Source organism: Pinus tabuliformis, chromosome 5_1 (assembly GCF_031772625.1).
Source record: "Pinus tabuliformis cultivar Carrire ecotype Pingquan chromosome 5_1, CPIR1, whole genome shotgun sequence".
Taxonomy (NCBI): Eukaryota; Viridiplantae; Streptophyta; class Pinopsida; order Pinales; family Pinaceae; genus Pinus; species Pinus tabuliformis.
The window spans coordinates 336563239-336577624 of NC_142305.1; the positions used below are offsets into that span (position 1 = coordinate 336563239).

Consider the following 14386-nt stretch of genomic DNA (forward strand, 5'->3'; position numbering starts at 1 on the left):
CAGTGCGAAATATCAAAAGAAAAACAGGGATGTAATGTTTTCCTCTTTCCATTGAAGAACAGAGGATTGTTTATGTAATCTCCACAGCAGTGGAAAATCTGTAAGTGCAACAGAGTTTTGTTTTGTAAATCCCTCTCTGCACAGAGGATGAAATATGTATCAGTGTTTTGTTTTAAATCAATAGAAGTGTTTGATGTGACTGTGTAATGGACTGTGTTCTGAGTTAATTTTTTTTTGAGGTTCTCTGTCAAAAGATCCTGGACAGAAGAAACAGAGTATTGTCTCTGTGGTGAATATTTTGTTGGTTTTGGTATTTCTCCATTCAAAAATATCCAACATGATCGACTGTACCATGTATAATAAATCTAAGTAATAATAAAGAAACCCTTGCACAGATTAAAAATCTATCTAGAATTACGATAAGAAAACGATGATCGCTTATACCAGTCAATATTAATGGCAGCCTAGTGATAATTGTTTTTTGTTTTTTTTGATTTTGCGTTAAATTATTTAGATCGAAGTTTTCTACATTAAAATGTTTATAGGCTTTAAGAGTTGAACTAAGTTTTCTACATTAAAATGTCTATAGGATTTAAGAGTTGAACTATGTTCTGATACCATATGTAACAGCCCTGAAATAATAACACATAATTAATTAGATTAATCAAGTGATTTTTAATCAACAAGCAATTTATCAACTACTTAACATCAATTTCAAAAATATATGGGTAGAGAGACAACTTACCATAACTCTTCGGACGAATTTCCATAACTCTCCGAGCAATTCCTCCCGCTAATTAGACTACGGAGTCATAAAAGATTAAAACTTTAAAAAGATGATGTCATTGCCTATTGTACTCTTATCTCATAAAAGATTAAGGTTATGAACTCATTAATCATTGCCAGAAGGAAAAATGTATGAACGATTTTGTACTCTTATCTCATAAAAGATTAAGGTTATGAACTCATTAATCATTGCCAGAAGGAAAAATGTATGTACGATTTTGTTGCTGAAAATCATGACGTGGGTGTGCCTCGTCAGCGACAGTTTTTTCCCAAGAATTAGGAGAGGATTGCATTCCGAATGTAAATGCAGCAAGCATTGGATCGGTGGTTTGTCGTCGTTGGGAAAATTATAAAATATACCAGGTATTGCATTGTTATGTCATCAATTGTAAAATATGGCAAGCACGGCATTTTTAGGTCGTCAAAACAAAAGAGTTCGTCTGCTGCGCGGATGGGTGCTATATTGCTCTTGTTTAGCCACTTCAAATTATAATTACCAAATTTGAATTCGAATTTGATAAAAAATCTGACTATATAAAATTTAATAGTGAAAAAATGTTAGAGTATACATCTTATATATTAACATATTATTATTATTATTATTTTCAAAATTTTATAAAATTAAAATGAATTTTTCCTATAATAATATCTTTATTTCCAGCATTAATCTTTTCTGTTTATTTTATTATCTATTTAAGATAATCTATTATTTGTATTGCCAATTGAGAAAACATGTAAATAAAATATATTAATATAAATAACAAAAACTCTCAATTGATTTTGAATGTAAAAAATGAAATATTGGATATTTAAATAATCTCCACAAACCAAAAAGATTACTAGTTCTCATTAAAATCCAAATTTATTCAATAATAACTTGGTAGATTAATTTTTGTGATCAATCACAAAAAATAAACACTCTAATTGAACTTCAAATTATAACCCTAATAACCTATTTAGATAACTACTGTTATCTAAAACTATATTTTGAAATTTTTACAATAACCAATTTAGTTAATTACGGTTATTTAAAACTATAACCAATTTAGTTAATTACGGTTATTTAAAACTATATATGCTCGGATAAAATGGATGTTTCTATATATACAAATGTTTTTGTATGATAAGATTGATGTTTCTATATATGTATAAATGCTCCTCTGAGATAAATGTTTATATATATTACGATGGCTGGTTAGATGTTTCTATATATATAAATGTTCTGTAAGATAGATGTTTCTATATATATTATAATGGCTACTTGATTATTGACCAGAGGAAAATCAAATATCGCTCCTGAACAGAAGCGAAACAATGATTAAATTATATCCCTATGGCTGCTTGCTTATTAAGCACAGGAAATTCAAATATCGCAGCAGAGCATTGTACCCTCTGCTCAGCTGTTCAGAATAACAACCCGCAGTGGAGGAATTAACTTAATTGATTTCGTTAACCAAAAATTCCGTATCTTATCGAAATTAACGTATTAAATCAGCGAATTTCCGAACTCTTTTGCCAAGACGGCCGAACTTGGTAACTATGCTTCAAACCACAGAAACGTCTGAACAATGGCGAAGTCCCCAGTCAAACGCGTTTTCGCAATTTAGCGGGACGGCGAAGCAGGAATATGTGTTGCAATAAAATATTAGATAACATTCGCAATTTCGCAGCACCGGCCAGAAAAACAGGAATTGTAGGAGGGGAGTCGAGATGAACGGAGAGGCTTTGAATGTGTGCAGCGCTTTCACTGACCTGTGAAATAAATTTGTCAAAGTTCCATCTAAATTTAAGAAAAAAGCTCGCCGACCAAGGTAACAATGATCGTATCGCTTAAAACACTTTGCTTCAACTAATTAGTCCGAAAGGTGTATCGTTCCCAATATATATGACTACGTAAAACACTTCGCTTCAAAATCAATTAACTCAATCACGACAATGCGCGAGTAGAGGTCATCAAAATCTCCAATAATTGCCGTCAACGATAACAATTAAAACATAAAGCTCCAATTTACAGAATTTAGGAGAAACATGTCACTGATACAATATATCACCGTCCCCAGTCAGCGCAGCAATATACAGGACGTGTATATCAATTCTATACAGCAGAAACAATTAGAAGTGGGTAGCAATCCTCGTACCCTTGGTTAGTGTGGAATACTGCCTATTGTACTATTGGAGTAGTAACCACTTTAAAAGTGTGATATTCTATCATCGCGTCGGCTTCGTTGCTTCTGCGTTACTCTTGGACAGGTTAGTTTTGAAGCAGATGACAATGGGCTAAAATTGCTGTCCTTCAAATGTCTGGCCGAATTGCCAATTTGCGGGAGCGACGTTATAGGATGTGATGGTTCTCCCATCGCTAACGGTGACCTGGAAGGAGAGAGTCTGCCCATTCAAATATGAGTTGCTCTGCCAATTCTGTCCCCAGTTGCGGGACATTGCTTGCCAGCCAGTGTTGGAACCTTTGATGGAAACCGCCTCCACATCGCCTGCACCTCCTACGTTGGTAATGAGTACCAAATTGAAATAGGAGTGGCCATTGATCGTGAATCGAACTCCACCTTTCCTCACGCATGGTACTCTGCATACATAAATATTGACCTTGCCGGTTAGGATTTCATCCCAATTAAAGTCAAGTTGGGAATAAATTCTAAGGATTGAAGAATAGGAGTGGAGTGTTGACAGACAAATTAGGGTAATAATTAATTAATTACCTTCTGAAGATGATTGGAACAATGCCACTTCTGTATATGGCGATCTGTTGAAACGCAGGCTGAGCCATGTCGAAGTGTTGGAGAGGTGGATTGCACCATCCTCCATTGTCGTTGGGAAGAGCAGAGTTAGGGGGGCAGAGGTTAGTAGCAGTAATTGTCACAGTGCCCGGTAGACACCACTGAGGGTCGGAGTGGTGGTCGCATTTCATTTCGTAACAGGCTCCGCAAGTAGCGCCATTGTTGAAAAGCGCCGTGCTCAGAGCTGCAGTGTTCGTTCCATAGCCTTGGCTATATAGGTTACCGTATCCGCACGCACCGCCTGTCAAATTAATTTCACCATCGATTTGCTTTAGCTAACATATGGTATTAAATTATTAATCTAAAGCTGAAACTGCAAAGCGAATAGTGTCTGCGCCCTCCGAGACGTCCACAGGGCTGGAGTTTTGTGGAGGTATGAACTTACCCATTGTGCCCGACGCATCGCTGCCACCGTAAAACGTAGCATGTGCAGATTGCCAGCCACCATCTAGTGCAAAAGCCGCACCAGCTATCCACAAGAGACTGAACATCGTGGTCAGTGTTACAGGCGCCATTTTACGGTTGCTTAATATAAGTAGACTTCAACTGAACTGATATCTGGGGTGAGAAGTGATGCCTCAATCCACAACTGAGTCTTGGACTCCGAGGTTTCCCAATAAATAGAATTGGGAGGTGGACAGAGGATCAAATTTTCTTCCGCGGATGGCGGTACCCATCGCAGCGTGCGGAGATATGATTCGCTGTTAAGATATTTGGTGGACGTACGCGGCACGTTCAAACAAACGGTGGCCGGCGTTTCTTATATTCAAAGGTCTGACCATCCTATAACCTTCACGGCCGGTGGGCGACGATTAAGCGTATAATTTCTCTCTACTTATAAGTGCCGAAAGGTATATGGTTATTCGTGTCTTCGCTGGAATTTAGGAATTACTTTTTATAAATTATATATAGAAAATAATATATATATTTTTGATGATGGTAGAAATGTCATTATTTATCAACGCCTATATTGTACATTCATAGATTTTCTTATTTTTTCAATGAAGTGGGAAGCGAAGCAAGAATTTTCACATGCAAAGCATGGATGTACATAGATTTCTTATTTTTTCAATCAAGTGCGGAGCGAAGCAAGAATTTGCAAATGAAAAACATGGATGTACACAGATTTCTTATTTTTTCAATCAAGTGCGGAGCGAAGCAAGCATTTGCAAATGAAAAACATGGATGTCAACTGTATCAACGGTCCTCAACGCTGAATGATGTGTCCAAGCGGTCGGAGACGAAGTCCGTATGGCATTTACGCACGAGAACGTGGGCCACGTGACATGGATAGATGAGTTGAATCCGGCGAAACAGAGTACTAGGCAAATTTTCCAAGAAAAATATCGCCTTCTTATATTGTTCAAAATATTACTTACATCCCATTCACATTTCTAACGGATTAAAATTAATAACAGATATCACACTTGCCCTTGCAATTATTTAGTGCTGGCCACACATGTTACCAGTGAAGACCTTCTTTAGTTGTGGGTAAATTTTGAACTCTTAGTATAAAATGGCTACGTGGCAAAACTATGGGTGCAAATTTTGCAGTTTTCACGTGGACAGAATTTATAAGAGGTTAAACAGGCGTTTTGATGAACCTGGACGTATGAAGCGTACAGAATTGGAAACGTCAACTTTCTACGTGGAAGTGTAAAGGCAGAGTGATAAGGACGAATGTAAGTTGAGTACTAAGTGAAAGAACTTTTCGTGATAACAATAGTGAGACGGTTAGATGAAGACATGAAATAAATTTAATATGGGGGTAAAAAAAAATAGAAATGTAATATGAGGTTATATATATATATATATAATTCATATGAATATTTATGATATGATCTCGTAACAATGTTATAGAATAGGGAGTATTGAATGTTCGGTTATAAATTACCTTTTTATAATGGTTATATTTTTAAAGAGTGTTTTTTCATACTTAATATATATAATTTAAAAGACAAAATTCTAATGATTCAAAGCCCAATAGAGGTTGCAAAAAGGATGTTAAGGTTTACGAGGGGGCCACAATCTTTAAATACAAATTTTATTTGGAATGTTTCTTGGACTTTTAAAATGTCTATTTCATTCTCTATAGTAACTTCTCAATCACATATTAGTTAATGGTTCAAATGTACTCGAACCAAACTCATAAATGTTTGTGATTGTGACAACTACAAAAAAAATATCTGAAAGTTCGGTCCTATAAAACTACAGTAAGGTTACCAAAGCATTAAACCATTTTGAATCATTGCTATAGATTTGGATAATTTATTAAATTCACCAATTAACCTTTGGTTTTGAGAATGGCTAATGCCGTCGTGTTATGTTATTTTACTCCCGTCTATGCTCCTTGGCATTTCATATATTATAAAATATATTAACAGATGATTGAGTGACCTTATTCGGCATTTCATATTATAAGCGAATGCCTTTGTCGTGTTATGTTACTCCCATCTGTGCTCTTTGGCATTTCATATATTATAAAATATATTAACAGATGATTGAGCAACCTTATTTGGCATTTCATATTATAACCCAATATCTTTATCCCTTGCCGCTTTTGTCTGGTGGGGTAGACAACAAGAATCATGGAGGCCGATCTTTGTGACTGCTTTATGGTGTGCCTGGAGCTGGCGGAACAATAAAATTTTTAATGATGCAAGGGTGTCTCTCATGGACATTATACAAAACGTTTCTTTCCTTCTCGGTTCTGTCCGCAAAGAGAGTCCAAAAATGAAAAATTCCAACAGGAATGGGCTGCCTGATCCTCTCCTTAGGCCCCCGATGGCCTTTTTTGACGGAGCTGCCCAACGAAATTCTTGTGGCTGTGGGGTTTTCATAATCATAAGCGAGCATCTACATTACAGACTGGCTTGGAATGCTGGTAATGGGACAAACAGCATGGCGGAGGCGATGGTCCTTGCGGTCTGCTCGCTTTCTGTATCTATTTTGACATCCATTCCATCTCTATTTACGGGGACTCCAAGTCCATGGTAGATCATGTTAATGGCAAATGCATCATCAGATGCGCACATCTTGCTGGCTGGTTGGAGAGAGTCATGCTTTTTTGGGACCTCATGGTTGGCAGCTCTATTCAACACATCTACAGGACTCGGAATCAGGTTGCGAACTGTCTATCTAAGCAGGGTCTTCTCCTCGGTACAGGTACCTGGTCTCTGGAGGTTTTGGCATAAGGGGAGTATTTTTTCATACAGGACTTCTGTATCCCGGGTTTCTAATCATCTTCAATGGTTTCAAATGTTTTTGCTTATGGTCCTTCTCCTTTCTGTATCCTTTTTTGATTTCTCTTGAATATGGGTGGTCTCAAATGATAGTATCCATCTTTGTTACATGCTCCTAGCGGGATGCTAGAGATGTCTTTGCATAAGTCTTATCTTTCTTATCTGAGATTTTGTATTTTTTTGCACAAAAGTTTCTCCCATGGAATATGATATATGTAAATACATGATATGTACTTTCTGCCATTGTTTATACAGGACCAGTATAATATAATCTTGCTTTTTTCTTCCTGAAAAAATCTTATTGACATATGGTATGAATTCAAAATCCGTGTTTTTTTATGAATGATTTGAAAATTACATTTAATTTTTTTTAGATCAATTTGTTTCTCTATTATGAAAGGAATTTGGAGCAGGTAACATCAATCAAATTAACTAAAGTAAAATTTAATGATACTTGATACTTTACTATTATCAAAATATATATTTTACTACTATCAAAACCTTTTTGTTGGTTAATTTTTTGGTTGAAAAATAGTTTTTCAATTTTTAAGTTTTCCATATTAATTACACTTGGTAACATAAAATCAAAATTTTAGATTCATATGTTAAAATAGAAATAGTGTTTTGAAAATGATTTATACTAACTCTTCATATTAATTGCAATCGGTAACATAAAATCAAAATTTTAGATTCATATGTTAAAATAGAAATAGTGTTTTGAAAATGATTTGTTTTTCTATGTATATATTTCAAACATTTTGTAGTGTTGGGACTAACTTGTAGTAATATTTATGATCAAAAAGCTACGATTTTATATGTAAATTTGTAATAATATTTATGATAAAAAAGTTACAATTTTATATGCTTTAGTTAGTTCAACTTTAATAGAAAGTTATGATGATTTTTGAAATAAGTTAGTAGCCATCCTGAATTTTATTAGTCTTGTTTTCTACCTTTACAAATTAAAAATGGTCATGTGTACTTATTAATGAGAGATAAGATATCTCATCATAATAAACATAATAATTAAAAAAAATATTATTAAAAAACATATAACAATTTTCTTAATTAATTTTTCTTTATTTAATTTGATAATGATGATAGTATTAAAAAATGAAATAACAATTTTACTTTAAAATCTAAAATAAATTTTGAAATTATATAAATTTAAATCTCTAATAAATAAATTAGTGCATTGGTCCTGTTATGAGGTATTATGTAAACCATGTGATTCAACATTCAAATTATCGCTAAATGAAACCAACAAAAAAGGTCCCATAAAATTAATATTTTTTAACAAAAAATTTAATACTTTTTAAGAGTATGGCCTTTAATATCACCGGAGATCATTTGAAAGCGAGTGATATTGTTGCATATCATGGGCTATTAGTGCCCACATTATATAAAATGGGGATGTTGGAAATAATAATCCCAACCACCTTCTTAAAAACACTGACAAACACCATGCTTGACTGTTAACTATTGCATGTATGCAATTTTGTTTCACCTTGTATGCAATTTTGTTTGCACACGAAAGGATTGAACTCAGAACAAGTCAGAACAGAAGCGTGTAAGGATTGAAGTTAGAACAGAAGTACAACGCTGACCATTCTGCAAAATAGGACAGAGTGAGTTTAACACATTTAATGAATTTTGGGCCCACACTCCATAACACAAGTTGAGAAAACCATTTATTATGTAAAATTGACCATGTTGTATTTTAAATATTTTCTCTGTCATGTATTAATGTCAAATTTGTATGTTGAGATAAATGTGAATGTAAAAGTCATTTGCATGTTAGAGAGCGCGAGAGAGGTTGAAAGTATGTGAGGTAGTGAGGAGAAAACTGTGGAGGAAATATTGGTGGGTGCATGAAAACCAATTTCATAGACATTTACTCGCAACCCCAGTAGACTCCATTTATTACGCAAATGTTTTTTCCTATGTTTTGAAATATAATACAAAGTATGTTATGTTGCGATGTGGTTCTAAACCTTCATGAGTAAATTTACCGCAACCTTTTTGTTTCTACTATGTTTTTCCATGACTTATTTCCTGTGTCTCGTGTATTATTTAAGCCTCTGTGTAGCTGCGATATCATTGCTGCAACATAAGACTTACCTTGCCGCAACTGAATTCTGAGCCAGATTCTTCTCCTCTGACCCTACGATTTTTTTTTGATATTCTAACATGGTATCATAGCGAGTTAAACATTGTTGGTGTAAAAACAAGTGTTTTTACTAGCAATTAAAATTTGTTTTGAGGACATATTGCTTTTTTTAGCATATTTACAAGCAGGTAGAAAGGTTTTTTTTCTCACTCCGAAATGGCAACATCAAGCACAAGCTTGACTAATCTAATGACAAAAGTTATGACTATTGGACTATTACAATGAAGGCCCTATTTTCTTCTCAAGACATTTGGGATTTGGTGGAGAATGGTTTTCAAGAACCAGCAGATGTAGAAGCATACAATGCCTTGTCTCAAGCAGAAATGGATCTGTTGAGGGACAACAGGAAGAAGGATGAAAAATCCATCTTCTACATTTTTCAAGCAGTTTATGAAAGTGTTTTCCCAAGGGTTGCAGCAGCAACGAAGTCCAAGCAAGCATGGGACACCCTCGAGACAACCTACCAAGGCATGGAAAAAGTGGAGACAACAAAACTGCAAAGGTTGAGAAGAGATTTTGAAACACTTTGTATGAAAGGGTGTGAGAATGTAGACTCGTTTTTTACACATGTAATTGGGTTGGTTACTCAAATCAGGTCTCATGGTGAGACAATTCAGGAAAGCAGAATAGCTGAGAAAGTTTTGAGAAGTTTTCCAGCAAGGTTTGATGCCATTGTTGTGGCCATAGAAGAGACAAAGGATCTCTCACAGTTCTTAGTGGATGAGCTTCATGCATCACTGACTTGTCATGAACATAGACTGAATAGAGCAACAAGCACCTCATTGGAGCATTCCTTCAAGAAACAAGTTTCATTTGGTCAAGGTAGAGGCAAAGGAAGATCATATGCTAGAGGAAGAGGAAGAAGCCCACACAGAGGTGGAAGAAGCAGCTCTTCAAGATGAAGTGGAAGGGGAAACAATCAAATTCCAAGTCAAGGCCCAAGCCAAAATCAAGCACAAAGTCATAGGTATGATAAATCTCAAGTCCAATGTCGAAGTATGGTCATTATGCAAAGGAATGTAGAAAGAAGCAATATGACATTAGTAACAAACCAAGTGTAAATTTCACAAAGGAAAATCAGAACCATGATATCATGTTTTTAGCTTGTAATGTAGCACAAGAAAAACAAAGTGATATATGGTATCTAGATTCAGGGTGTAGCAACCACATGTCAGGAAAGCATAAATGTTTTCCAATCTAGATGAAAGTGTGAAATCTAAAGTGACATTAGGGACTGATAGAAAAGTATCTGTCATGGGAAAAGGAAGAGTTAATATCGTAACAAAGAAGGGGGAGAAGAAGTACATCTCAGATGTTTACTTTGTCCCTGGTTTAAAGCATAACCTCATAAGCATTGGACAACTCATGCAAAAGGGCTACAATGTCTTCTTCAAATATGATGTGTGCACAATTTTGGATAGGCCTCCAAGCAAACAGCTAATTGCAAAGGTTCGGATGAAAAACAATAGAATGTTTCCCCTAAACATAAGATCAGATTTGGAAGAAGAAGGTGTGCACACACAACTATCAATGAACTCACAAGAGGATGGAAGAAAAGATGCAGTTGTCACACAAGTGAACTATCAAGGAGAGGCCTTATTTGCATTATTTTGTCATATAGATGACCCAATCCATTTTCAAGATGCAATCAAAGAAGAAAAATGGGTTGCGGGAATGGAGGAAGAAATAGAAGCGATAGAAAAGAATGACACATCGGAGTTAATGAACCTTCCATAAGGAAAAGAAGTCATTGGAGTGAAGTGGGTCTATAAGACCAAGAGCAATGTCGACTGTAAGATTGAAAGGCACAAAGCAAGGCTAGAAGTCAAAGGATACAAGTAGCAAAATACAAGATATTATTCAGAGACGTTTGCGACAGTCGCAAGGATGGAGACAATGCGTACAGTTGTGGCGATTTCCAATCAACATAAATGGAAAGTGTATCAAATGGACGTAAAATAAACTTTCTTAAATGGAGTGCTGAAAGAGGAAGTGTATGTTGCGCAACCTCCTGGTTATGAGGTAGAAGGCCAAAAAGACAAAGTTTCAATGCTTAGGTCCAAATCTCATAGGGAGGAGATGGAGGTGGATCTCAACAATTTATTTGAATTATTTTTCGTAGGTTCAAATCTCATAGGAAAGAGTTGAAGGTGAAGGTACAATATATTAAGGTGTCTCCAAGCATAATAGAATCTGACACCATTGTGATGACGATGTTCCACTATTAGGAAAATCATTCTTACATCTAAAAAAATAGATTATCCTTGGCCTGGGCACAACCTCATATTGCAACAACAAAAAATTACTATCAAAAAGTAATAAGAAATGAATATACACCCCACCATAGATAGATTGATAGTATACACACTAAAAATTACTATCAAAAAGTGTTAAGAAATGAATATACACCCCACCCTAAATAGATTAATAGTATACAAACTAAAATTCATTACTAGTAAATATGTTAGAGCAATATGCACTAATATGATCCACCCCTTCTATGGTGCAGAAATAGAGTGCCCTAGTTATATGTTTCTTGATTTTAAATTTTAGAAATTAGCTACTATTTTCTAAATTATTTTTAATGAGATTTTAATTATGCCTAGTGTGCCATTGAAATGTATATCGTGCATGGTATAACAAAAAATTGGAGAACCTGAGAAAGGGGCACCTGGTCATTTGAATAGATACTCCGGTTGTTTTACATAAGAAAAAAATGTTGAAATAGGAAAGAATTTTAGTAGCTAAATGAAACAAAGAATTTAGTAGCTAAAAGACAAAGCCAATGAGTTGCTAGTAATTTAGTGTCTCTTTTTACCTTGAGGTGAGGATGGGTTTAGTATTTTTAATATTTTGGATGGGTTTAGTATTTTTAATATTTTGAATTTTGATAAGTATTACTATAATATGAAGTAGGGAAACAAAACATCTAAACAAATTAAAATGATATGTTGTTTGAAAATTTGTATTTTTAATATTTTGATGGGTATTACTATATTATAGGTAAAATAAACAAAACATATAAGTAAATTAAAATAATATGTTGTTAGAAAATAAGAGAAATATTAAATGATTCATGTACAAGTGAATCTGTATATTCAATTTTATTGTTTTTTTTTTTTCTATTTTTTAAAATAATTATTTGATCTCAATGATGTAACCTGTTATAGTTCAAGTGAAACTACACATTCAAACCACTTCACAGATAAAGAAATAATTTGTGTTATTATTTGACACTATCAAGAGCACTAAGCCATTCCTTGAAATAATCTTCCAAGAACTACGATATATCTGGAGAGGCATTAACATGTGTAACCTATATGGATTTAAAATTTTATATGCCTAAATTTATATTAAATTTATATAAATTAAAAATTATTAAAAAAAAATTAAAAATATCTTTTTTAAAAAATTGATTTATTATTATTAGTTTTAAATTTAAATTTAAATAATAACAATTCTTTTCATGTCCACTAGATTTTAAATCCATAACAAATAAATATGTTATTTAGATACTTTATGTGAAAATATCACTTATTCAAATCCAAAAAACATTATGGTGATTTTATTTTAACACATAAAATCCATTTTGAATGCCAAAAATATTATGGTTATTTTATTTCAACACATAAAATTTACCCCGAAAAATAACAATGGTTTACGTTTACCTCATAAAATAACAATTTTTTTATTTAAACATTTTTTTATATAATTTAAATAAAAATAATAACAATTGTTTTATTGAATCACTCGAATTAAATTTGTATTACAAATTTATTAAAAAATTACATATTACTAACAAATTTATTAAAAAATTATATGAACTTGCATAAATTACAAATTTATAATATATATTAAAATTATAGAAATTCAATTTTATTTCAAACTTATGCAAATTGCATTTATATCAAATTTATGCATAAAATACGAATCTATTTATAATAAAGGGTGAAAATAGAGGATATTTTTTCAGCTTGAAAATGAAATTATAATAAACAAAGGCCATCTATGCATTTGTCATCGTCAAAGAAAAGTTAACTTGCACAACCAAATCCCCACAATGAATTTTGACATGGTGATCGCAAAAGTTCAACCCAACATCCCACACTCTAAAAAATTAAACAGCAAGCAATTGTTCATTGCCCAAGCCTCCTCCTTATCCCCTAGTCTAACAATTATGTTTTTTTTTGTCTTGAAAGTTATGAAAATTCGGGTTATATTTTTAAAAAATCTGGCAGAGATTTTTGTAAATTTAGGTAATGTCAAGAGTTGCATAGGGAAGGCGTGAAATGACAAACCAACACAAGAGGAGCTCACAGGTGTGGATCACCAGGAGCTCCTACAAGCAAAACGCCACACAGGATTCACATTAATCTCCAATAATAAATAGATACAATTTGTTAGGGACAGCAAATCATATCCCTGAATAATAGAAACTGAATGACTAAGAAAAGTAGAATGCATAACTACATAAGAAGAATAACCTATTCTCCATTAATTCTAACACTGTCCCTTAATGGAGAAAGGGTTCTTAAACACACCTAATATGTCCCTAAACAACTCAAATGTTAGTCTTCCCAGAGGCTTAGTAAATATATCAACCATATTATCACAAGAATTACAATATTCAACACAAATCTCTTTGGACTGCACCTTTTCCCTAACAAAATGAAATTGAGTGTCTATGTGCTTAGTGTTTTTATGAAACACAGGATTGTAAGCCAATTTGATGGAAATTTGATTATCACAATTGATAACTGTAGCTTCTGTCTGTTCTTCTCCTACATCTTGGAGAAGTCTGCGTAACCAAACCGCCTCACATGTCGCCGCACACATAGCTTGGTATTCTGCTTCTGCTGAGGATAAGGCTACAGTATGTTGCTTCTTGTTGCACCAAGAGATGACACTGGACCCAATGCTAAAGGTGTAACCTGTAATTGATATTCTATCATCTAAATTTCTCGTCCAATCAGAGTCTGTATACCCTGTCAAGTTAACATCGAATGAGTCAGAATACAAAATACCAAAGTCTAAAGTTCCTTGCAGATACCTCAGTACTCCTTTCGCTACAAGCCAATGGTTCTCATGAGGTTGAGTCATGAACTGACTCAAAACACTCACTGCATAAGCTAGATCTAGTCTCGTTGTAGTCAAATAGATAAGACTGCCAACTAATTGTCTGTACAATGTTGCATCTGCATATTTCGAACCATCATTCACTTGAAGTTTTCTTTTCTGCTGTAAAGGCACAAATGCAGCCTTGCACTCATCCATTTTGAATTTAGTCAACAAACTCTTAGCATACTTACCCTGGGACAAGAAAGTTTGGCTTGAATCTCTCCAAACTTCTAGACCCAAACAGTAATGCATTTCTCCAAGGTCCTTCATCTCAAATT

At 34.0% G+C, this 14386-nt stretch overlaps 1 protein-coding gene across 1 annotated transcript; it reads right to left on the minus strand.

Moving 5' to 3' along the window:
• Positions 1-3041: 3041 nt before the first annotated feature.
• On the minus strand, positions 3042-4093 carry LOC149164766 (expansin-A2-like). Its single transcript, XM_089429603.1, has 3 exons — positions 3964-4093; positions 3501-3819; positions 3042-3367 (listed from the first exon to the last, which is right to left on the minus strand). Exons 1-3 carry the CDS (start codon positions 4091-4093, stop codon positions 3064-3066), a joined length of 753 nt encoding a protein of 250 aa, XP_089285729.1. The 3' UTR covers positions 3042-3063.
• Positions 4094-14386: the final 10293 nt, after the last annotated feature.

Bases quoted from the DNA above. Each gene is read 5' to 3' on its own strand.
- LOC149164766 (XM_089429603.1), bottom strand. From the start codon at position 4,093: ATGGCGCCTGTAACACTGACCACGATGTTCAGTCTCTTGTGGATAGCT. The intron at 3,820-3,963 runs GTAAGTTCATAC...TTAATTTGACAG, and splicing joins CGATGCGTCGGGCACAATGG to GCGGTGCGTGCGGATACGGT. The intron at 3,368-3,500 runs GTAATTAATTAA...TTATGTATGCAG, and splicing joins GTTCCAATCATCTTCAGAAG to AGTACCATGCGTGAGGAAAG.